Source organism: Narcine bancroftii, chromosome 7 (assembly GCF_036971445.1).
Source record: "Narcine bancroftii isolate sNarBan1 chromosome 7, sNarBan1.hap1, whole genome shotgun sequence".
In the NCBI taxonomy this organism is placed as follows: domain Eukaryota; kingdom Metazoa; phylum Chordata; class Chondrichthyes; order Torpediniformes; family Narcinidae; genus Narcine; species Narcine bancroftii.
The window spans coordinates 206,851,184-206,875,632 of record NC_091475.1 but is presented as its reverse complement, the minus strand read 5'-3'; the positions used below and the strand labels follow the sequence as shown (position 1 = coordinate 206,875,632).

General features: G+C 43.8%; 1 protein-coding gene across 9 annotated transcripts in view; it reads right to left on the bottom strand.

Annotated features, from left to right (window-relative positions):
- Positions 1-6,135: 6,135 nt before the first annotated feature.
- Positions 6,136-24,449, bottom strand: part of pak1 (p21 protein (Cdc42/Rac)-activated kinase 1) — a 259,729-nt gene continuing 241,415 nt past the window's right edge. For all 9 annotated transcript variants that reach the window (XM_069892082.1, XM_069892081.1, XM_069892080.1 and 6 more), the window contains 4 exons: positions 22,203-22,302; positions 15,171-15,367; positions 10,188-10,325; positions 6,136-7,436 (listed from right to left, as the gene is read on the bottom strand). In XM_069892082.1, the coding sequence (XP_069748183.1) occupies positions 7,350-7,436; positions 10,188-10,325; positions 15,171-15,367; positions 22,203-22,302 (522 nt within the window). In that variant the 3' untranslated portion in view covers positions 6,136-7,349. The remainder of the gene's footprint in view (positions 7,437-10,187; positions 10,326-15,170; positions 15,368-22,202; positions 22,303-24,449) is intronic.

Genomic DNA, 24,449 nt, shown 5'->3' with positions numbered 1-24,449 from the left:
TTTAAAATCTTTTTATCCTTTGTAACTGAGCCTTTATGATTTTTTTCCCCCCTAGGTTTCTGTAGGGGGTCTTTGATCCCACCGGAATTTGTATCAATGTTATTTAATTGACTGCACTTTCAGATGTTACGAGGGTGAGAGGTCTTAAATACAGACTCTGTATGTATATATGAATGTTAGAAAAAAAATTAGAATGTTTGTTTTATGAAAATTAAAATAAAATTGTCAAAGAATTTAAATCAACACAATAAATAGATGATAAATATTCACAGCAATCCTTGTACAAGTGACTTACCATAGTGTAGAGAGTGGGGAAAAGGCTGTGACCATTCACCTCATCTGAGCCCCTCATGATTTTTGGATTTTCTATAAAGTTGCCCCTCAGCCTCCTATACGGCAGGTAGAAAAGCCTCAGCCTATCCACTCTCATCTTAAAACAGGCCCTCTAGTCCTGTGATCAACCTTTTAGAACATAAATCTTTGCATACTACAGGCCCAAGATGCTGCACTCATCTGCGTGAACTGACTCCACAATAATCTAATTTTTCCCCACCTCTATTTTTCTTACATCCATGTGCCTATTGTACCCGCCTCCACCACCCTCGGCAATGTATTGCAAGCACCCACCACTTAACATAAAAAAACCCATACCTCCTATAAACTTTCATCCTTCAACAGATGTCCTCTGGTATTTGCTACTGTCGCGCTGTGGGGGGGGGGGGGCAGGGGAAGGTGCTGGTTGTCCACCCTATCTAAGCTCCTCAGAGTTAGCATAGCGCTATGACAACACCAATGACCTGGGCTCGAATCTTCCACTGTCTGGAAGGAGTTTGTATGTTCTCCCCACCACTGCATGGGTTTCCTCCGATTTCTTCCCATTGTTCAAAATGTACGAGGTGGGGGGTGGGGGGTTATAGGTTAATTGGGATATTTGGACAGCACAGGCTGTTAGTACACTGCAAGTCTAAATTAAATTTAAAGATTAATAATTTTGTATCCTGCACTCTTTCCAGTTTAATGACATCCTTCCAAGAGCAAGGGAACCAGAACTGAACACAGTATTTCGTATGCAATCTTAGCCATGACATCCCAACTCCTATTCTCAGTGCCCTGACCAATGAAGTGTGTCAAACACCTTCCAACTCCTGTCTCCCTATATAATCTCTTTCTGAGAACTATGTACTTTATCCCAAGGTCTTTCTTTTCTACAACACTCTCCGGGGCCCTTGCAATTGTTCGAATTAAACTCCATCTGCCATTCCTTGGATCATTGCCCCTGTTGTGATCCTAGATAACCTGCTTCTCATGCTTTGGGGAAAGAACTGACTATAAATAGACCCAAGTGTGTGGCTGGGTGGTAGAATCTGAGGGGAATGTAGAAAGAATAACAAAAATGGGACTAATGAAGAATTCCCATAAGACATAGGACATAGGAGCAGAAATAGGCTATTCCGCCCATAGAGTCTGCCTGGAAAGATTTAGTGGGATCTGGGCCAAATAGGACCAACTTGGTCAGCATGGAGAAGATGGGCCAAAGGGCCTGTGTCTGGGCTGGGAGAACTCTGTGAGGAGGGCATTGGTGGGTGCATATTTGAAAGGCCATTAGTGCATGACCAATAGATTCAAGGATATTCAGGGATCGAGGGATGTGGGAAAAGTAGTGGGAAAGGGTTCCGAGGTGGAAGGTCATCCATGTTCTTGCTGTATGGTGGAGTACACTTACAGATGGCCTACACCCACTACTTTACATTCGAACCTCCCTGAGTAACAGTGTGACGCATCAGCCCTCAAACAGCTGGTTATATCACAGAGCATCAACTTGTCAAACCGGCAGCTAGTGGCTTAAATGCTAGGATGCAAGATCGTAAGAAATAGGAACATGAGTTGGCTATCCGGCTCATCAAGCCTGCTCCACCATTCAATGATCATGGCTGATCGGCTCATCTCCACTGACCTGCCTTTTCCCCAAATTTCTTCATTCCCCTACTGTGCAAAAATCTATCCAATCTTGTCTTAAATGTTTACCAAAGTAGCCTCCATTGCTTGTGTGTGAATTGCTGCCTTGTTTCCTTACATCCTAACTTTATTTGAACAGTTAAAATGCTGTTTTAAAAAGACCAAGTACCTGAGGGTTATTAAATTTAAAAATAATTTAGATAGACATACAGCATGGTTACAGGCCCTTCTGGTTTACGGGCCTGGGCTGCACAAATACCCCCAATTAACCTACAACCCCCATACATTTTAAAGGGTGGGAGGAAACCGGAGCACCCGGAGGATATCCAAGCAGACACGGGGCGAACGTATAGACAGTGCCGGGTTCGAACCAGGTCAGCGTTGCACTAACTGCTATGCTAACCAAGGCCAACATGGTCAGTCAGACAGTTCCAATGCTGTTTGAGAATGGAACAGGTTATCCAAGGACTGAGACTCTGGGGTGGTTAGGAGATCATATTGGACTAAGCCAAGATCATTTCTTTGAGGAGGGAGCAACAAGGATGTAGATAGTGCACGTGATGTGTTTTGCACCAATTTCTCCAGGATTTTCAAAGTCCAAGTTCAAATTTATTTTTAGAGTATATATATGACATCACATACAACCCTGAAATTTGTTTCCCTGCTGGCCAGACTGTAAAGTCAAGAAAAAATATTTTCTACACAAAAAAATAAACACACTGTGCAAATACAGAAAAATAAATATTCAGTAATAAATAATGAGCAAAGAATGTCTGATTTAGTCTGTTGTTTAAGAGTCTGGCAACGTGGAGAAAACATGTCAGTGGCGCTACTTCCTCGGGAGTTTGCGGAGGTTTGGCATGACCTTGGCAAATTTCTAGAGGTGTGGAAGGTGTTCTGACCGGCTGCATCAGTCTGGTACGGGGACACCGACACCCCTGAGTGGAAAGCCCTTCAAAAGGTAGTGGATGCAGCCCAGGACATCACAGGAAAACCCTCCCCACTATTGAGAAAATCTACAGGGAACTCTGCCGTCAGAGAGCAGCAGCAATCGTCAAGGGTCCGTCTCAAGGACCACCCATCCTGCAGTGATGGTCAGAGCTGTGCACTGTATTCTGGTTATGTCCATAGTTGAAACAAATTGCAGCATATCCTCCCTATTATGTTCTACGTTTCATTCCATTGACAGTCACTGCAAGCTCTCTCTGCCTTGCTGATGGAAAAGGTGGAGAGGAGATTCAGTAGGATGTGGAATGAGCTGCAGGATGAATGCAGGCTCAATTTGGACATTTAAGAAACATTTCGACAGGTACATGGATGGGGGAGAACATGGTCCTGGTGCAGGTCAGTGGGACTAGGCGGAAAAATAGTTTGACACAGACTAGAAGGTCTAAAGGGCCTGTTTCTGTGCTGTAGTGTTCCATATTGCCTGTCATGGGACGGTTTACTTTTGAGGAGGCACTGGAGAGGTTGGGTCTGGTTGGAGGAGGAGGTTGATGAGGAATGTAAAATTATGAGGGGTATAGATGGGGTCAACCAGAAGACACAGGAGTAAGAGACTTGGAGAGGATCTGAGGTGGACCATTCTCACCCAGGAGTAGAATACTTGGAACATGGTGGAAGCAGAGTCGCTGACGTCACTTAAGAATGAGCACTTGAATCACACATAAAAGGGAAACAAGGCAAATGTTGGAAGATGGGATGAATTCAGTTGGATGCCCTCTGGCTGGCATGGGTGTGATGGGCTGGCATGGGTGTAATGGGCCAATTGGCATGTTTCCATGACTGCTAATTTTGTCAATCATTGCCCCTTTCTCTGACAAAACATTGATAGACCAGAAAAATCAAAGGGTCCATCTAAAAGGCGCTGAAGTCCTCCCATCACGGAAGCTCCCACACACTTCTCCGTGCTTCCTGTGACTAAACACAAGTTTGAGATCCAACCTTTCACTTTTGCTTGGGTTCTTTTCATTGAATTGTTTATTGTCATATGTACCCAGCTTCAACAAAAAGCTTCATTTTGCATAGACTGCAGGCAAGACATCTATTTCCAGTGCTCCTGCTTCTACATCAGAGAGACTGGACGCCGAGTGGAAGATGGGCTTTGCTGGCCACCTTCGATCTGTCCATATCAGTGACGTGGGGGGGGGGGGGGGGGGAGGTCTCCCAGTGGCCAATAATTTCAATTCTGCGACCCACTCCCACGCTGATGCAAATTGGAGGGAGTAACACCTAACATTTTGGATGCCATTAACATAGATTTCTGTTTCTGCTAGACCACTCCCTGTTCTCCCGCCCCTCTTCAAGGTAATGAGCAAAAAGCAGGCATATGTCTGAAAAAGAAAAGGCTGGGGGAAGAGGGAACAAAGGGGGAAATCAAAGGCCACAGAGTAAAGGCCATAATCGGACATAGATTGGAGAGAAATGATCGGGGGTGGGGGGAGGGTTTGGCTCTGTGAATGCAGAGCTGAAGGACACATCAGGATAGGGGGAGAGTTAACAGAAACTGGAAAAGCTGACATCAGTGGCATCTTGAATTGGAAAATCTCCGCTCATTCTTCTATGGGGGGGAAATAAAAGTCATAACTTGTGAATTGTCAGTATCCTTGAGTAACATGGCAGGTGTAATAAAGGGAAACCCTTTTAAATGGTCAGGTTGAAGTCTTTGGGAACATTTTCTTACACAATGATATGATGGTGGAAGAGAAAATGGAACATAGGACTGGGGGGGGGGGGGATCTGAACAGTTAACATGGCCTACATTTCTCCATTCTGACATCACCCCCCCCTCCCCGCCGCCAATCCATACCATGATAAGTCCGTGCATCTGATGCCATAAACTGTCATTCACCTTGAGTCTAGCTATCTCTGTCATACTCTTCCATATTAAACATCTTTACAGGGGCACAATTCAGAGGGTCCTGTCTGACTGCAATGTTGCATGATGCAGTAACTCCAAACCATCAGACCAGACGGAAGTCATTTCAGAGGGTCATCAAAATAGCTGAGAAGATCGCTGGGGTCTCCCTTTCTTCTATTGATGACATTCACCGGGAATGTTGCTTAAATAGGGTTCAGAATCAGAATTCAATGTTTTGTGGCAGCATTTATATGGACCACCTTATCAAATAAATAGAACTAGTGCAAGAAAAAGATAAAGCAGTATCTTTGGCTCATTGATCATTCAGGAATCTGATGGCAATGGGGAAGAAGTTGTCCCTGTGCCGCTGAGAGCTCGCCTTCAGGCTCCTGTACCTTTTTCCCCAATGGTAGCACAGTGAAGATGGCATGACCTGGATGGTGGTCTTGACGGGGGAAGTATGATGGGGGGGGGGGGGGGGGGAAGAAAGAGTGAGGGGGAGAGAGAGGAAGGGAGAGAGAGACGTGGAGAAGAGAGAGAGCACAATGGGGAGAGACAGAGAGAAAGAAGGGAGAAAGAGACAAGTGGGCATTGCCCCACAAATGAGTTATTGTACTCCCCCACCTGCAGCACTAGTGTCGCTGGCATCAACGTGGTACAAGCACGCTTGTTTGTCTGTTACGTTGGAGGGAGGGGGAAGCCTGAGTGAGTCTAACGAGTCACTCTTATTAGTATGACTAGTATTTGAGGAGCCTTCATTAACTAATCACCTGGAGAAACAAGGCTATAGCAATGTGACAACATATTTATCAGATCCAATTGAAATTCAACTTTATTTAACACAATGCATTAAAAAGAGGCCCAACTTTCTTTAGAATCTTCTCCTACATCTGAGTCAGCTCAAATGTCTTTTTTTTCTAGCCTATCGCTGCACCCCTGTCGCTACACTTACCTGTCCCCCGTAACGCTGAGAGAAAATACACATTTTCAAAAGCCTTTTGGGGAAGGAATCAGATTTTCCTCTCTCCCACCCTACTGAGTCCTGCAAGCTCAGCATTAGGAATCGTTAACTGGAAATGATTTGGTCAGATGCTTTCGGTAAGTCCAATAGTTTCAGTCAGTGCGCAACGGGCACACGGAGTGGAAATACCCAGTGTGCAGCAGAGCGGTCGCTGGCTTGGTGACAGCAATGTGCTACTTGAAAAATCCATTCTGTCAGCAGATTTATAGGAGAGGCTGTTATAGTCGACCTAGTAAAGACAGGTTAAACATTGGGAAGATGTAGAGCAGTGAATGTAGAAAGAAGCAAAGGATGGAAATTATAAACTTTACAGCTTTCTCCATTTATTTTTTATTGCTACATTTTTGTTCAAAACTGAAATATGACGACTGGGACAATCCCAGAGTTTGCAGGTCAGTTCTTCGGTCACACCGACCTTTTCAGTACCTTTGTTGCTTCAGGACGACACAGTGAAAGAAAAATCCAAAAGCTCGAAAAACCTTGGCCCACGAGTCACCCTGGCATCAGTTCAGAGCGAGTGCCAATCCTCGATGGCGCCAAGTCTCTTGTCCAGTTCGTTCCTCCCAAAGTTGCAGAAGTATTATAACACACCCCATTTATTCTTTTCTTCACCCCAGAGTTTTAAAATTCCATAGTTTGGTACACTAGACATTCTCGAGATTTTAGCAGCTGTTAAGTTCGCTTGAGGCAAGAGCTTTGTATCGCTTACCTTGGGCAGTAGTGGTTGGAAAACTAACAAGTGTCCCGTGGGGATGGGAGGTGGGGGAGAGGGGGAACACTCACAGAAATAAACCACATGTCAGACTGCATTGTTTGTGTTACAATTGAGATCGCTATGGTCTCCATTACTTAACGCACAGACCTCATCATGAACAGCCTGCCAATACATTCAGTGATTTGTGCACAACCTTGAACTCAGGTGATAGCCGTAATCACAGAGCATCGACCAGTGATTGATGTTGAAGGAGAAAGAGATACAAAAAGAAATACACCCAAGGGAATTGGGGAGAAGAAAGAAAACAGAGGTCTTGCCTGTCTATTCACATCAAGGGATGTGGCTTTGAAAACAAAGGTCAGGGTTGGGTGTGAACAGTGGGTTATTGTTCAGTGGTCATTGTAGTGCACAGGTTCCCCTCTTGCTATTGCCAACTGTCCCCAATCCTGCGTCACAGGCTAAACAGTACCATGCCTGCATCGCACCACTGTTTAGTGCAATTACACTCACTGCAGTTTGAGGGAATTATCTCACCCCTCTGCTGCCCTGCACAATGGAAACGCAGCCCCTGATAAAGGTTCCCACCCTTTCCCTGCAACCTGGCTGCAATGAGAGGTTTGAGGAGCTCTGGGTGCTGGGTGAGGAACGGTCGCACTGCCGCGGTCAGGAAGGGTTCAGCTTATTTGGGGTGGGGGGGGGGGAAATGGAGGATCCCGCCAACACGTGAGGTGTTGTCGCGATGAATGCGAGCCCGTCTCTCCCCCCCCCCCCCCCCCCATCCCTTCCCCTCTGTTGCATTAACGGTTGTTCTTGGCAGCATCCTTTGCAGCCAGGATCAGTGGAGTCAGACTGGACAACGGCTTCGCCACCTTCAGGAACGGATGCTGGTCCCGCATGAGAGAAAAAAAAACAGAGAGAAGCGAAAATTAGTCAAAAGCAATGCTTCTTCCAACCTGAGATTGCAGTCACTGGAATCTGGAGGTACACACCAATCCTGCTGGAGGAACTCAGTGGGTCGAGCAGCAAAGAAAGGTCGATGTTGCAGGCCAGAACCCTTCATTAGTGCCAATAACATGCACACAAATAGCATGGTGTTGGATATCTATTTTTGCTGCTCCCTTCAGGCAGAAGGTATAGTAGGTAAGGAAACAGAGTTAATGCCTCAGGTTTGAGACCCTTCTTCAGAAACACAAATTCAGCTTCTCTCTCCACAGTCACCGCCTGACCTCCTGAGTACATCCAGCAGTTTTTGTGTTCATAACCAAGCAGCCTGCAATGCACAAACAACGCCCGAAAGATACTCGGGATACTGAAATATGGCTTGCCATTCAGTTCAGCTGTGGCGAAGTAGTTTTTAATCTTCCAGTAAGTGAACAATAAAAAAAAACCTACAGAAGCGGGAAATCTTAAAAACAGGAAATGCTGGAAATGGGGTCAATAATCAGGCCCTTGAATCTGAAGTGTTAAATTCTGTTTCTCTTTTCATAGATGTGACCTGACCTGCTGAATGTATCTAGCATTTCCTCTTTTTTTTTTAAAATTGCTTCAAACTGATTGATAGAAAATGGTTAAATTCTGAAGCGCAAACACCATTGTTTGGGAAGGAAGGGAGAATTTAAACTGGAAATTGGTAAGTATCTAATTAGTAAGTGTATTAAGGGATATTGGGAAAAGGCTGGAAATTGGAACAAGGTGTGAGCATAGTTCAGCTTAGTGTAGAGTCACGGAACAGACTCGATGGGCCCACTGGTCTTGTGATCTTGTGAGCAGTAAAACCCACCAACCAGTGTCCCGTCCAAGTCACACTCCATGCTGACTTAGAAAAGTTATGACAAATTTTCTCAAACTTCCTGACGAACTGCTTGGAGAGCATCTTTAACAGAAGGGCTGTGACGATACTAGAGGGCTCATCACTACCTTTTCGTTGAAGGACAACCAGTTAACACTGACCTCATCATAGGTGCCCAGATCCCCAAAGTACAGTTCAATTTTTTTCATTTTAAATTTCGACATAAAGCAAAGTAACAGGCCATTTTGGCCCATAAGCCATGCCACCCAATTAACCTACTAACCTCCAGAACGTTTCGAAAGGTGGGAAGAAACCGGAGCCACCGGGGGAAACCCACGCAGACACAGGGAGGATATACAAATTCCTTACACACAGTGTGGAATTCGAACCTGATCCTGATCGCTGGCGCTGTAACAGCGTTGCACTAACTGCTACGTCAACCACAAAGACACAAAGCAACTTTCATGGTAGAAGATCCCACAAACTACATATAGAACCATAAAGCATTACTGCACAGAAACAGACCCTTCAGCCCTTCCAGTCTGTGCCGAACTATTTTTCCTCCTAGTCCCATTGACCTCAACCCAGTCCAGAGCCCTCCATACCCTTCCAATCCATGTACCTGTCCAAATTCCTTTTAAATGTCAAAATTGAGCTCAGTCACCACTTCCGCTGGCAGTTCATTCCACACCCCCACCACACTCTGTGTGAAGAAGTTCCCCCTAATCTTTTCCCCTTTCACCCTTAATCCATGTGCTCTAGTTTGTACTTCACCCACCCTCAGTGGAAAAAGCCAATCTACATTTACTCTGTCTATCCCCTCATAATTTTAAAACACCTCTATCAAATCTCCCCTCATTCTTTGACAGTCCAGGGAATAAAATCCTAACCTGCTTAACCTTTCCCTCAGTTCCTGAAGTCTAGGCAATATCCTAGTAAATCTTCTCTGCACTCTTTCCATCTTATTGATATCTTTCCTGTAGTTTGGTGACCAAAACTGCACACAATACTCCAAATTTGGCCTAAAAAATGTCTTATACAGCTTTACCATAACTTCCCAACTCCTACACTCGATACTTTGAATTATGAAGGCCAATATGCCAAAATTATTAGACTGAGCTGATGGTTTTGTTGGTTGAGGGATAAGATACAAGCCAGGACACTAGGGAAGACTCCTGTATTTTATTTTAAGAATAGTCCCATGAAATCCTTCATTTTGGAATACGCACATGTGGTTTCAGTTTAAAGACTCGTTTTTGCAGATTACCACTGCAAAAACTCCTCGAGTACTACACTGGGAGTGTCAGCCAGGATTAAGTACACAAGTCTCTAAAGTGGGTGTTGAACGCACAACCTTCTCCCCCAGAAGTAGGAGCCCAGCCAACTAAAACATCATCAGGCACTAGGAAACCAATGGGAGAATTATTATGAAGGCTCTGGCTAGACTTGCAATATTTTGATTAAAATCTTGGAAAAACATCAGCCAAGTTGACTGAGATTTTATTATTTTCTACTTCAAAGACTTTTAGGATATGAAAGGAACTTTCATTGGAATTTACAATTAATTAGCCGAACTCCCTTGCTTCTCCCTCAAGGGCATGCACATTTTTCTTCAAGGATATAAATAATTCACTTCAGAAAATCTCTATGGAAGCTGTTTCCAAAGGCCTTTCTGACATTGACTTCCCAATCACAACTCTCTGTTAAAATTAATTTTTCATTAACCAAACACTCACACACTTAAGGCTCTTCAGTCAAATTAACACCTTGGTCTTGGAACTGGTTCCTTTTTGTTAATGCAAAATTATTATGGGTACCGATATTTAAATATGTTGAGTCTTCTCACCTGCAGCAGCTCCTTGGCTGAGCCTCTTTTCTCTACATCCATCTCTAGGCAGCGATTAAGAAAGTCCCTAAATATAGATGACAGCTTTTCTGGATTCTGTAGCTCTGGAGTGCCATTTGTTGCTATTAAATACAATGCCTGGAAAAATCACGTTTCAGAAAATGCAATTAATTGGATGACATAAAACATTTTACTGCACAGCCCACAATGTCGTGCAGATCTATGTAAATCTGCTCCAAAACAATCTAAGCCTTCCCTACCCCATAACCATCTATTTTTCTTTCTATCTATGTGCCTGCCTAAGAATCCTTTGAATATCGTCATTGTACCAGCCTCACCACCACCCCCTGCAACGCATTCCAGGTATCCACCTCTCTCGACTTGGAAAAAAATTACCTTTGACATCTCCCTAAAACTTTACTTCACTTGCCTTACACAGATGTCCTCCGGTATTTGCTATTATCGTCCTGGGGAAAAGGTGCTGGCTGTCCACCCAATCTAAGCCCCTCAATCTTCTGTAGCTCTGTTACGTCACCTCTCGTCCTTCGTTGCTCCAAATTTAAAAAAGCCAAGTTCTGTTAACCGAGCTTCATTTGGCATGCTTCTTAGAGCCACTACCGAGCATATACTGTATCCATGTGGAGCGCTACCGTTGGAGAGCAGCATTATCAAGGATCCACACCAGCCAAGACAGGTTCTGTTATTGCTGCTCCCATCTGAAAGAAGGTTCAGGTGCCACAGGACTTGTACCACCAGGCTAACCTCTCAATCATCAGGATCCTGAACAATAGGCTCATTTTGATTTCAGATTTATTGTCAGAATACATACATGGCATCACATACAACTCTGAGATTCCCTTTTCCTGCAGATGCGGCAGAATTACCATTAATTGGTAGTGCAAAAAATAAACTGCACACAGTGTAAATATGTAAACAAATAAAACTGTAAACAGAAATCTAATGTAAATAAACTGACTGTGCAATACAAGAAGAACAAAGAAAATCAATAACGTGCACAAATATAAGTCCTTAAATGAGTCTCTGATTGAGTTTGTTGTTGAGGAGTCTGATGGTGGAGGGGGAGCAGCTGTTCCTGAACCTGGTGGTGCGAGTCTTGTGGCATCTATACCTCTTTCCTGATGGTAGCAGTGAGGAGAGAGCGTGTGCTGGGTGGTGTGGATCCTTGATGATTGCTGCTGCTCTCTGATAGCGTTCCCTATAGATCTAACGCTATACATCTATAGCGTTCCCTATAGATGTACTCAATAGTGGGAAGGGTTTGCCTGTGATGACCTGGGCTGTCTCCACTACCTCTGGAGGACTTTAAGCTCAGGGGTATTGGTGTTCCCATACCAGACCGTGATGCAACTGGTCAGCACATTTTCCACCACACATCTGTAGACGTTTGCCAGGATTTCTGATATCATACCAAACCTCCGCAAACTCCTGAGGAGTTGAAGACTTATTTAAGAACTCATATGCCCGTAATTTATTACTGTATATTTAAATCTACATCTGCATTTGAGGTCAGTTTATTTACAGTTCCTGAATGAGTACAGTTTAGTTACTGCCCCACAGAAAAAAAGAATCTCAGGGCTGTATATGATGTTATGTACAGGGCCCTCCATAATGTTTGGGACAAAGACACTTTTTTTTTCCCTTTATTTGCCCCTGTGCTCCACAGTTTTAAATTAGTAATCAAACAATTCTCATGTAATTAAAGTGCACGTTCCGGAGTTTATTCAAGGTTTTTTGTCTACATTTTTTTGGTCTGAGCAATTACAACACTTTTTATACATTGTCCCCTCATTTCAGGGGACCATAATGTTTGGGACATTTGGCTTCACAGATGTGAGTACTCAGGCATGTTTAATTGGTTCATTGGTGCAGGTGTAGGAGAGCTTTTGATCACTTTTGGAATTTGTATCTGCCATTTTTCAACAGGAGGATCAGAGTTGTGTCAAAGAAGCCATTATGAGGCTGAAAAACAAGAATGAAACAGTAAGAGACATTGCTCAAACATTACTGCAAAATGCAAACCATGACTAAGATGTTATGCTTCGAATCTTGGGCAATTCCTTTATGCCTCCTAATGGTTTGCATCTTGCAAGTGTAGCCTCTGCATTTCTGTTCATGAAGCCTTCTGCGGACAGTGGTCATTGACACATCCACACCTGCCTCCCGGAGAGTGTTTCTGATCTGTCGGACAGGCGTATGGGGAATTTTCTTCATGACGATGAGAATTCTTCAGTCATTAGATGTGGAGGTCTTCCTTGGTCTACCAGTCCCTTTGTGAGTACTGAATTCACCTCCAAACTGTTGATTTTGGTCATTCTAAGGTTTGGGCGATGTCTCTTACTGATTTATTCTTGTTTTTCAGCTTCTTAATGGCTTCATTGACTTTCACTGGCACAACTCTGGTCCTCGTGATGAAAAATGGCAACGACAGACTCCAAAGATTATCAAAAGTTTGGAAGCAAGCCCAGCTCTCTTATACCTGCACTAATGAAGCAATTAAACATTCCTGAGTATTCACCAACTCCTGGGGAGCCAAATGTCCCGAACATTATGGTGCCTTGAAATGAGGGGACTTTATATAAAAAATGCTGTAATTTCCTCATGGTGAAACCAAAATGTATAGAATTAACCTTGAAAAAACTCTGGAACATGCACTTTGATTACATGTGAATTGTTTGATTACTAATTTAAAACTGTGGATCACAGGGGCAAATAAAGGAAAAAAGGTACTCTGACAATTAATTTGAACTTCAAACATCCTTCCTGTAATGAGGCGACCAGAACTGAAAGCAATAATTGATACCAATGGGCATATAAAAGAACAAAATTTTGAGTCCATCGATTTTGTTGCAGCACTTAAACCAAGCTGTTGTAGTTTATTAAATCCAAAAGCTTGTGGGTTGGTTGGCTAATTGGCCGGGGTGAATGATAATGAGGTTTTTAAAAAATTTAACACGATAACTTCCAGTCCATGAGCCCTTGCTGCCCAAGTACACCTATGTGATCATTAACCTATTACAGGTTGAACGTTGCCATTGCTGGGCCACAGAAAATGCCAGAAAACAAATGTTGACCCCTAAGGGCACCCCCTATGTAAACATATACCACGCCTTTACAATGCCAACTATTGGGACATTAGTATAAATTCCTTACAGACATCACAGAACTCAAACCCTGGTCCCGATCGCTGGCGCTGCAAAGGTTGAATCTGCCGCCATTAGTACAAACTCCTTACAGAGAGCATGGGACTTGAACCCAGTTCCTAATCGCAGCAGATTCGACCTTTACAGCGCCAGCGGTCGGGACCTGATTCAAATCCCATGCTGTCTGCATGGAGTTTATACTAACAGCTGAAGATTCAAAACGTGCCAGAACACGGGAGTTGCTGGACCACAAAGCAGCGGATAATAGAGGTTCAACAGGTAACCCCATACATCTTTGATATGTGGGAGAAAACCAGAACGCTCAGAGGAGAATCACACAGATACGAGGAGAATGTACAATCCCCTTATGGATAGTGCCAATTTTGAACTCAACTCGCTGTCGTTGTTGGTGGGGGTTGGGGGGGTGGGGGGGGGACAGAATTCCAGATTCCAGCTAAAGAAACAATCATTAAAATCATCAACTGGTGAACTTTACGGATGGGAAACAGTAAGAGAGACTCTCACAGAAGTCCCTTTGAAGCGATCATCACTAGTAATGCCATCAACATGTCTGCTTTGGAAAGCTCGAAGGCCAGGGACAGGGAGCATATGTGGTTGATGTACTCAGTGAAGAGAAGCAAGATTGCAAAAGGAGTTTGCCAAGAGGTGTCCAAAATCTTTCTAATTTTACCTAATGGCAGGAAGTGTGGAAGTCCGTGGGAGCAGGCCAGAACTTACTGAATAATCAAGAGACTTGCATTGATTCTAGGCCCTTTCACATTCTCGGGACATCTTTAATCAATTTGCGGATAATGGATTACATCTGAAGTCAGTGTTGAAAGGAAGAGTGAGAGAAATGTCCAACTGACTGGTTTTAATGATGATTGAGGTGGGGGGGTGTGCACGGGGGGAATAAAAAATGGGACAGGGAACTGACGACCCTACTGAGCTAGCATCTTGGATCATGTCCTGGAATTATAGTGGGTCTCCAGCACTTGATGTTTTGATTTGGGAGGCATAAGAATCTCTGGTTGCGACCCCCCCACCCCCACTATTTCTTTTTAGTGTGAGAAAGGAGCCCTGAGGTGCCTTTGAACTCATTCCCCTATACCCTCTAGATTTAGATTGCCCTACCCTGGGTCAAAGAGTATGATTATTTACCTTATCAATACCCTTCATGATTTTATAAACCTCTAAACTCACCCTTTCAGACCCCTAAGCTCCAGAAAGGTCCCAGTCTATCCACATGGGTCAAGACCACCAGTCCCAACAACATCCATCCCTTTCTAGCTGAATGATAGCTTTCCTTTAGCTGGGTGACCAGAACTATATACAATATGGTTTTGAAAATGTCTTGGATAGTTCCAACATGACATCCCAACTCCTGTACCTGATGGTTTGACTGACAAAGGCGAACGTGCCAAATTCCCTCTTCAGCACATTTTCCACCGTAAGAACAGGGGGCCTCAAGTATAAGAGTAGGACACAGAAGGGAGGTTTACCATCCAGCCCCAGATACTCCATGAAAATGACAGCCATCTAATCACTGATAGCACGATGCTCTTACAGTGCCAGCAACGTGTTCAAATCAGGCACCGTCTTTAAGAAATTTGTATATTCTCCCCGTGACCTGTGTCAGTTTTCACTAGATGCTCTGGTTTCCTCCCTCCCTCCCTCCATAATGTTCAGGGTTGAAGGATAATGGGCCAGTAGGAGTTTCACGGGCCAGAATGGGGTTCTCCATGATGTAGAAAATAAATAACCACCGATAGCAAAGTTGAGTTCAGCCAACATCAATCATATCATGAGAACAGCACCTTACCCTCAGAGGGTTCTCATTGAGGTATGGAGGCTCTCCCTCGATCATTTCAATCGCCATGATACCCAGTGACCAAATGTCTACCTTGGGACCATATGCTTTCCTTGTGACCACTTCAGGTGCCATCCAATATGGCGTGCCCACCATTGTACTTCGTTTACTCTGCTCGGGCGTAATCTGAGCACAGAAGCCAAAGTCAGCTGGGGAGAGAAGACAGAGATTTTTAAATTTAATTTCGGCCCACGAGCCCAAGCCACCCAAATACTCTCAATTGACCTATGACCCTGGGTACATTTTGAACGGTGGGAGGAACCCTGAGACCCCAGGGAAATCCCGTGCAGACATGGGGAGAACGTGCAAGCTCCTTTCAGACAGCGTGGGATTCGAACCCCGGTCCCAGATGCTGGCACTGTAACAGCGTTGCGCTAACTGCTACACTAACCACACCGCTCCTTTTATCAACGTTTATCAAGAACATAGCATCATAGAGATTTACAGACCCTTCAACCCAAACGATTCCCGCTGTCTTCCTGAGTCTGCATTTGGCCCAAATCCCTCAAAATGTCACTTATCCACGCTCTAATCTAAATGTCTCTTAAACAACTGTACTTGCCTCGAGCACTTCCTCTGGCAGTTTGCTCTCCTGAAGCCTTCTGTGTGAAAAAAAGGTGCCCCTTTATTCCGTTTAAATCTTTCCCCTCTCTCCATAAATCTTAGCCCTCTAATTTTCAATTCCAAACCCTGGGAGAAACACTACAACTTATCAATACCCCTCGTGATTTTATAAATCTTCACCATCACCCTTCAGCATCTCGCCCTTCAAGGAGAAAAGTCCCAGCCTACCATGCCTGCTAGTCCTGGCAACGTTCTTGTGCATCTTTCCTGCACCCTCTACAGCTTACTGACATTCCTTGGTTGGGGGACCACAACTTCACACAGTGCTCCAGGTGTTGTTGCACTAACATCTTGTACAGTTGTAGCTTGATCAGCCAGCTCTTGTGTTCAGTGACCTGACTAATCTTTACCACTCTGACCACATATGTTGTTACTTTTGGGGAAGATGCATTGTACCCCTATGTATATCTGTATGCAACTCTTCAGCGCCCTGGTAATTACTGTGCAAGTCCTGCTCCAGTTTAACTTCACAAAATGCAAAGACTTCCAGTTGCCCAAGATCAATTTCAACAGCCATTCCTTGAGCCATTACCCCAGTTGATCAGGATTCTGTTATAATGTCAGTTGACCTTCTTTGTTACCCATTATTCCACAAATCTGATCTCCCTCACTCAGATGCTTCTGTGTAGTTGAAGGATTGGATCTGCACATGATACCCTAAGTGGGCTTTCGTCAACACTTAAGGCCACACTCAAAGCATCTAAAAGGGAGAAGGTGTGAAACACGAAAGTCTCCAGACGCTGTAACTGTAGCAAAAACACAAGAGATGCTGGGGGAACTCAGCAGGTCTCGCAGCATCCATAGGAGGGAAAGATATACTGTATTGCCGACGTTTTGGGCCAGAGTATTTCATCAAAATATTAGTGAAAAACAGGCAGAGGCTCGTACCTTGAGGAAGGGCTCAGGCCCAAAGTGTCAGTAATATTTATTTACCTCCTATGGACGCTGCAAAATCTGTTCAGTTCCTCCAGCATTTCTATGTTTTTATGACAGGTGGAAGAAACCTTCTGAGATCTCGGTAGGATGATTACTGCCAGAAGGGGGAACAGTTTTTCCCCTCAGGTTCTAAGACAATTGAATCAGGTCTCTGATGTTTATTTTATTAATTTTACATTATATCTTATTAACCTTATTTTACTAACTTTGTGGTAATATTTTGCTTTATGTGACATTTTTATGCTTTAGAAAGAAAAACAGAGGAGATGGGTGTGGAGTAGAGAAGAATTAGATTGTCAGAGAGTAGGTTTACATAGGTCAGCACAACATTGTGGGCTGAAGGACAATGTTATAATGTTCTGTAATGTATAATGAGACATGTATTGTGAACTCATCGTGGTCAGGATAAACAATGTTTTGTCTGGTTTTATGTGCATACACACTAAAACCTGAACTTCACATCTCCTGAGTGATGCAAACGCCTTCCCCACGACCCCTCCAACTCCAGGCAAACACAGGCAATTGGATTCAGGGAAAATCAGAAAAACCAATGAAGGCGATCATGTGATCTGCCATCCGTTAATCTGCTGATCTTTTACATGATGCGATCTTTGTGCAAGTTAGGAACTGATCCAACTCTCTGCTGAGAGTATTGATGCATGTTAATTAAACCAGAGAAACTGAAATAATGAGGTTTCACATCAAAAGTTTGCAAATGTCAGGAGTTTCTATAATTTTCTGAGTGAAATATAAACAGAGCCCTGCAGATGCTGGATATCTGAAGTAACAAAAGAAACACTCAGCAGGTCAGGCATCCGTGGATAGAGAAACAGACAAACACTTCAGGTCAGAGACCCTATACGAGAACCAAAAAAGATATAAATGTGGCAAAAGAAACTGCAGATGGTGGAAACCAGGTGAAAATAAAGAGAGTGCTGGAAAGACTTGGGTCAAGCAGCATCAGTGGGTGTAAGCCGATGTTTCAAGTTGAAAGCCTGCCGCAGGACTGAGTGGGAATTTCACATTGTCCACCACTTTCTCCTTACTCCTTTTACCTTTCTTTCAGGGTTCTGAAACGGTCTCTAACCATAGAACCCCGCAGCATGGAAATGGGCCCTTCAGGTCTGTGCCATACTATTTCAAGAAGGGCTCCGAAAGGGCCTCGGACAACAGAAGGCTTCCTGATCACATCAAAGGTTTGGATCTGGATCTCGGACTGCTGATGGTTTGAACTGAAATCTGTGTGGCTGCAGGGGATGAGGGAGCACTGGAGGCCAATCCACAGACACTCTGGGCAATACTCTGTTTGCCTTATGGCAGGCAAAAGATGAAGTATATCAAGTATATTACATTTTTAATGTAGCATTACATGACAATAAAAGAAATTTTTGAACACACTGACCTGTGCCTGAACCACAGCACTCCATACCTCTCGCATCCATCCACCAATCCAAATTTTTCTTAAATGTCGAAATGGAGCCCGCATTCACCTCTTCACCTGTCAGTTTGTTCCACAGTCCCACCACTCTCTACGTGGTTCCGCCTGAACACCTCACCTTTCACCTGTAACCCATGTCCTCTAGTTCTCGCCCAACCTCAGCGGAAAAATTCTGCTTGCTTGCATTTACTCTATACCCCTCTAATAATCTGAAACAGTGACTCCATTTCTTTCCCCACGCATGCCTCACCTGCTGTGGGCTTCCAGCACTCTCTCCTTTTACTCAAGATTATTCTATTGTCATGTAATCAAACAGAAGATGTGATATTGCATGAAATTTCCATAAGGCAGACAAAGATTCACTATTAGCAAAAAATTGCTCAACACCCCTTACAGCCAGAAAAAGAAGCAAAGGGGATTCCCCCCCATACCCCTCCAGGGTCACTAGAAAGGTTACATAGAAACATAGAAGATAGGAGCAGGAGTAGGTCATTCGACCCTTCGAGCCTGCTCCGCCATTCAACGAGATCATGGCTGATCTTAAAGTTCAGTACCCAGTCCCCGCCTTTTCTCCGTAACCTTTAATACCCTTATACTGAAGAAATAGATCTAATTCCCTCTTAAATAGAATTAACGAACCTGCCTCTACTGCCCTCTGTGGCAATGAATTCCACAGATTCACCACCCTCTGGGTAAAGAAATTCCTCATCATCTCGGTCCTAAATGGTTTGCCTATTATCCTCAAACCATGGCCCCGGGTTCTGGATTTTCCCACCATTGGAAACATCCCATCTGCATCCATTCTGTCCAGTCCTGCCAGAATTTTATAGGTCTCTATGAGATCCCCTCTCAATCTTCTAAACTCCTGCGAGTACAATCCCAATTTGCGCAATCTTTCCTCATTAGTCATTCCTGCCATTCCAGGTATCAGCCTGGTGAATCGCCTCTGCACTCCCTCCATTGCAAGAACATCCTTCCTTAGATCAGGTGACCAAAACTGTACACAATACTCCAGGTGGGGTCTCACCAAGGCCCTGTAAAGCTGCAGTAAGGTATCCTTGTTCCTAGACTCAAACCCTCTTGATATGAAAGCCAACATACCATTTGCCTTTTTAACCGCCTGCTGTACCTGCATGCTCGCCTTCAGAGACTGGTGTACAAGTACCCCTAGGTCTCTCTGCACTTCCCCATCTCTTAATCTATTGCCATTCAAATAGTAATCTGCCCTCCGGTTTGTATTACCAAAGTGGATAACCTCACATTGATCCACATTGTCGTGCATTTGCCATGGATCTGCCCAGTCCCTCAATTTATACAAATCACACTGGAGCTTCCTGACCCCCTCTTCCGTGCACACAACCCCTCATCTGCAAATTTGGAGATATTACATCCAATCCCCTCATCCAGATCATTAATGTAAATTGTGAACAGCTGGGGTCCCAGTACAGATCCCTGTGGCACCCCACTGGTAACCGCCTGCCACTCAGAAAACGAGCCATTTATCCCAACTCTCTGTCTTCTACCTGCCAGCCAGTTCTCAATCCACATCAATACTTTGCCCCCAATCACATGAGCCTTGATTTTGTAAGCCAGTCGTTTATGCGGGACCTTATCGAAGGTCCCACATAAGTTAGGTTACTTCTAACTTACACAAGGCTTGAGGAACAGGGCCAAGTAGGAAACCAATGCTGTAACTATGAAGGCTTATGGGCTCTCATTCTTGTCCTTGCTCACCATAAGATCCAGTAGAAACACTTTATCCCAGTTACATAACATCCCGCACTTTTGTCTTATTATTGTACTACCTGTTCCGTACCAACTGATCTCTCTCAGTAACTCTGCGCTCTGTACGATGACATAGTTGCTATGCTATGTTTCAGCTAGACATTCACAAAACAAATTTTCTCACTACACCTTGGCACATGTGACAATAAACTTTGAACTCAATAGCTCACTCGCAATATTTACAAAATGTTTTTTTTAAATCTGCACAGTTACTCCATCGTTCCCAGACATGAGATGATTATCTGGAGACCGCACGACTGTGAGCATTCCTGATTGTTGCCTTCCTTGTAGCATAGAGAAGTAATCTGGCCCATCAATTCTATTCCAGCTCTTGGAACAATCTATTTCATTGCTCTATTTTCTCTCGAGCTTGATCAACTCCATACCGATTCTCCAACTATGTGTCTACACTTGAGGTAAGTTACATAATTAATTAACCAACTAACCAGCATACTTTTAGAATGTGGGAGAAAACAAGAGTACTGAGGAATCCATGGGATGGGGAGTCACACAGAGAACATGCCACAAAGGCAGCACTGGCAGTCAGGATGAAACCTGGGTCACTGGGGTTGTGAGGCCACAGCACCACTTGCTGCACTGCCATGCTGCCCATAATATGTAAAAGAACTAAAGAGAATGGAACATTACAGCACTGTGTAGGCCTTCGGCCCACAATGTTGTACCTACCTATATAAACCATATAACTACAGCACAGAAAGAGGTCAACTTGGCCCTTCTAGTCCATGCCGAATACTTTCTCTCACCTAACCCCACTGACCTACACTCAACTCATCACCCTCAATTCCTTTCCCAACCATATGAAGATCCAACTTCTCGTTAAATGCTAATATCGAGCTTGCCTCCACCACGTCAACTGGAAGGAAGCTCGTTCCACACATCCACCACTCTCTAAGTAAAGAAGTCCTCCCCTCATGCTTCCTCTAAACTTTTGCCCCCTAACTCTCAGCTCGTGTTCTCTTGTTTGTATCTCCCCTTTTCTTAAAGGAAAAAAGCCTCTCCACGTCCATTCTATCCATACCCCTAATAATTTTAAATACCTCAATGAAATCCCATCTCAACCTTCTACGCTCTGGAGAATAAGGACCTAATTTATTTAACCTTTCCCTCTAAATTAGACCCTGTAACTCTGGCAACATTCTAGTCAATCTTCTCTGCACTCTCTCCAAATTGTTGATATCATTCCTATCCTTTGGTGACTCAAACTGTCCACAATACTCCAAGTTTGGCCTCACCAATGCCTTGTACAATTTTAGCATAACATTCCAGCACCTATACTCAATGCTCCGATTTATAAAGACCAACATACCATAAGCTTTCTTTACATATTCAACTTTCTTTACATACTCAACAATCTAAAACTCCCCTACCTCACATCCATGAGCCCTCTATTTTTCTTACATCCACGTCCCTGTCTAGGAGCTTTTTAAATGCCCTGATTGTACCAGCCCTCCACCACCACTCCTGGCAATGCATTCCAGGTACCCACCACTCTCTGTTTAAAAGAAAAACCCTTAAAATCTCTCCTAAACTTTCCTCCCCATACCTTGTACAGATTCTTCTGGTATTTGCTACTGTCAGCCAAGGTAAAAAGGTACTGGTTGTCCTAGTGTAAACACAATGCTGGAGAAACTCAGCTGGTCAAATAGTGTATTTTATAATCGCGAGGATACATAACCAATCTTTCGGACTGGAGCCCTTCATCAAGGTTTGAAAAAATGTAGGCAGGCGCCCGATAGAACTGGCTGTACACCTTATCTATATCTCTCGTCATTGTGTAGCCCTCTCTTAAGTCATCTCTCACCCTTCTTCTCTCAAAAGTAAAAAGCCCTAGCTCTGTTAACCTTGCCTCATAAGACACATTCTCCAATCCAGGCAACGTCCAGGTAAATCTCCTCTGCACCATCTCCAAAGCTTCCATATCTTCCTTCCAAAACTCAGAGAAATAATCCTATTTAATTATTGATTAATGGTTCAAATAGCTCCTGCTGCTTTGATCTCCAGTCCTCCAGAATTGTAATCCCAAAGATGCACACTCCCCTTGCTCATAGTTTAGACTCTTCAGCATAGGGCTTCTCTTCAAGAATTTTAATCCAGTCAAACATTGGCTGTGTTCTATAGAAGCTGAGCCATAAATCTCTGATTGGTCAGATATTTACAAGTGGACAGAAAGGCATACATACTCAGCTTGACAGATCCGTCCATTCCCAGCAGAATATTGTCACTTTTGATGTCCCTGTGAATGACCTGGCTTGAGTGTAGGAACTCCAGGGCTTGTAAACACTGGAAAAAACAAGAAAAGAGAAAAACTTTTTAAAAATTGTGAAAGATATGTTTTTGGGAGATAAATTGGGAAAGGTTTGTTAGAGCAGGTCACATACAAATACTTTAAAACAAATCTTATTTAAAATACTGGAGCTCTGCTAATGCTAGACATGTCGGGACATCACAGCCTTTGCAAGAGTGTTGGGAGAGTGCCCAAGAGACTTCACTAGTGGATTGTTGGTTTACAAAAAGTCAACAGATGAAAGAGCTTGTTGGAGCTGCAGATTGTCTGGAGCTGTTCTAAGAGTCATGTGGTTTTGCAAGCAGAGAGAGTCAAACAGGCTTTTTCTGTGTGTATGAGAGAGAGAGAGAGAGAGAGAGAGAGAGAGAGTCAGACAGACAGACACACACACACACACACACACACAGATCACTTCTACAGTGTAACAGCCAGTAACAGTAGCTGGGATTGGAACAGGACAAGCTGGCAAGCTTGTGGAAAGCCCCATTTGGAAGACGGGTTGTGAGTTCTTGGTTCGGTCTGGTCAAAGTCCTTGTGGTTTCTGCAGGAGGAGAGGACTGGCTGTCTAATGTTTCACTTGGAATAAGCAAATCAAAAGAGGAACTCTGTGGTGACTTGAAAGAAAGAGGTTATCCTGTGGAGAACCCTGAAGTGGGAAAGTTTTGTCAACAAAATATTGGAGTAGCTGATTAAAAAAGTATCAGTTGTGGATGCCCCGGAACAACAAATCTCTCTCTCTAAACTGACATGAACCTTCCTGAGCAGTAACCATTTACCTTTCAAGCACAAAAGCCTGGTGAACTTTATACATGTTAAATTCTGTGCCTGCAATCAGTGAACTTGAAGGAATGAGAAGTGAGATTGGACTATGAACCTAAGAACTTTTCTGAGTTATACATACACATTACAAACATGTGCGCTTAGAATTAGAAGGTTATGTTAGGTTAGTTAAGTCAATCGTGATAAGTTAAAGTGTGATTCTGTTTTCACGTTTAAAGATAATTAAAAGCAACTTTTGTTTAAATAACCATTTGTCTTGGTGAATATCTATCACTGCTGGGTTTATGAGTCCTTGCTGGGTTTATGAGTCCTCTGGGCTCGTAACAAAATTAAAAGCTGATATAATTTTCAATTTGGAACCATGCCACTTCGGAGTTAGAGCTTAAGCCAAATATCAATGGGGAAGCAAGGAAGTGAAACGCTTTCTGAATGTGCCTCAAGATTCATCTGCATGCTGTCAACCCTGCACAGATGGTAGCACTTGGCTTGGAAGGATTATGACTTCAAATTCCACTATAGATCACCATCTTTTGGAGGGTCAGTAAATCATTTGTATATGCTCCCTCAGGTTGTAAAACAGACAACTTTCTCTGCTTTGTGTAAACTGGCTATCGTATTTTATCCTGGATTACGAATGACCAGAGGGGAGTGAAATACAAAAGTCTGCAGAAGCTACGGTTGTTGTAAAAACTCAAATATGCTGGAGGAACTCAGTCAGTCCTGCAGTGTCCAGAGACAATCCATTTCAATTCCCCTCCCCAAGGACGTGTCTGTCCATGTTCACTTAGCATCCAGAGGAGGTAAAGATATATAACTGACATTTCAAGCCTGAACCCTCTGCAAGGTACGAGCAAAAAGCAAGTAGGCACCTGAATTAAAAAGGCTGGGGTAGGTTGGTAGAAAGGGTAGGGGGGGGAGCACAGGCCAACAGGCAAAGGATCTGATTGGGGAAGGGAGGGGGGGGGGTGGTGAGTTCTGTGAATGCAGAGCCAGAGAAAAGGACACAAAGGGTTAGGGGAAGGGGGAGAGATAGGTGTGTGGGTGGGGTGGGCAACATAAACCGGAGAAATCGGCATTAACGCCATCTGGTTGGAAGATGCCCAAACAGAATACAAGGTGTCGCTCCTCCAGCCTGCAGGCGGCCCTCCTGACGGTGCATGTGATCATGGACAGATACGTCAGCCTGGTAATGGTGTGAGGATTTGAAATGGACCACCTCTGGACGCTAGACCTGCTGGGATCCTCCAGCACTTTTATGTTTTTATCTCCAATGACCTGATTTATGAAAATTTGACTTTACACAGATTTTCAAAGCCAGAAATAAAGTATTCCATGGTATTCGTCAATGACTGTTTGCAGCATA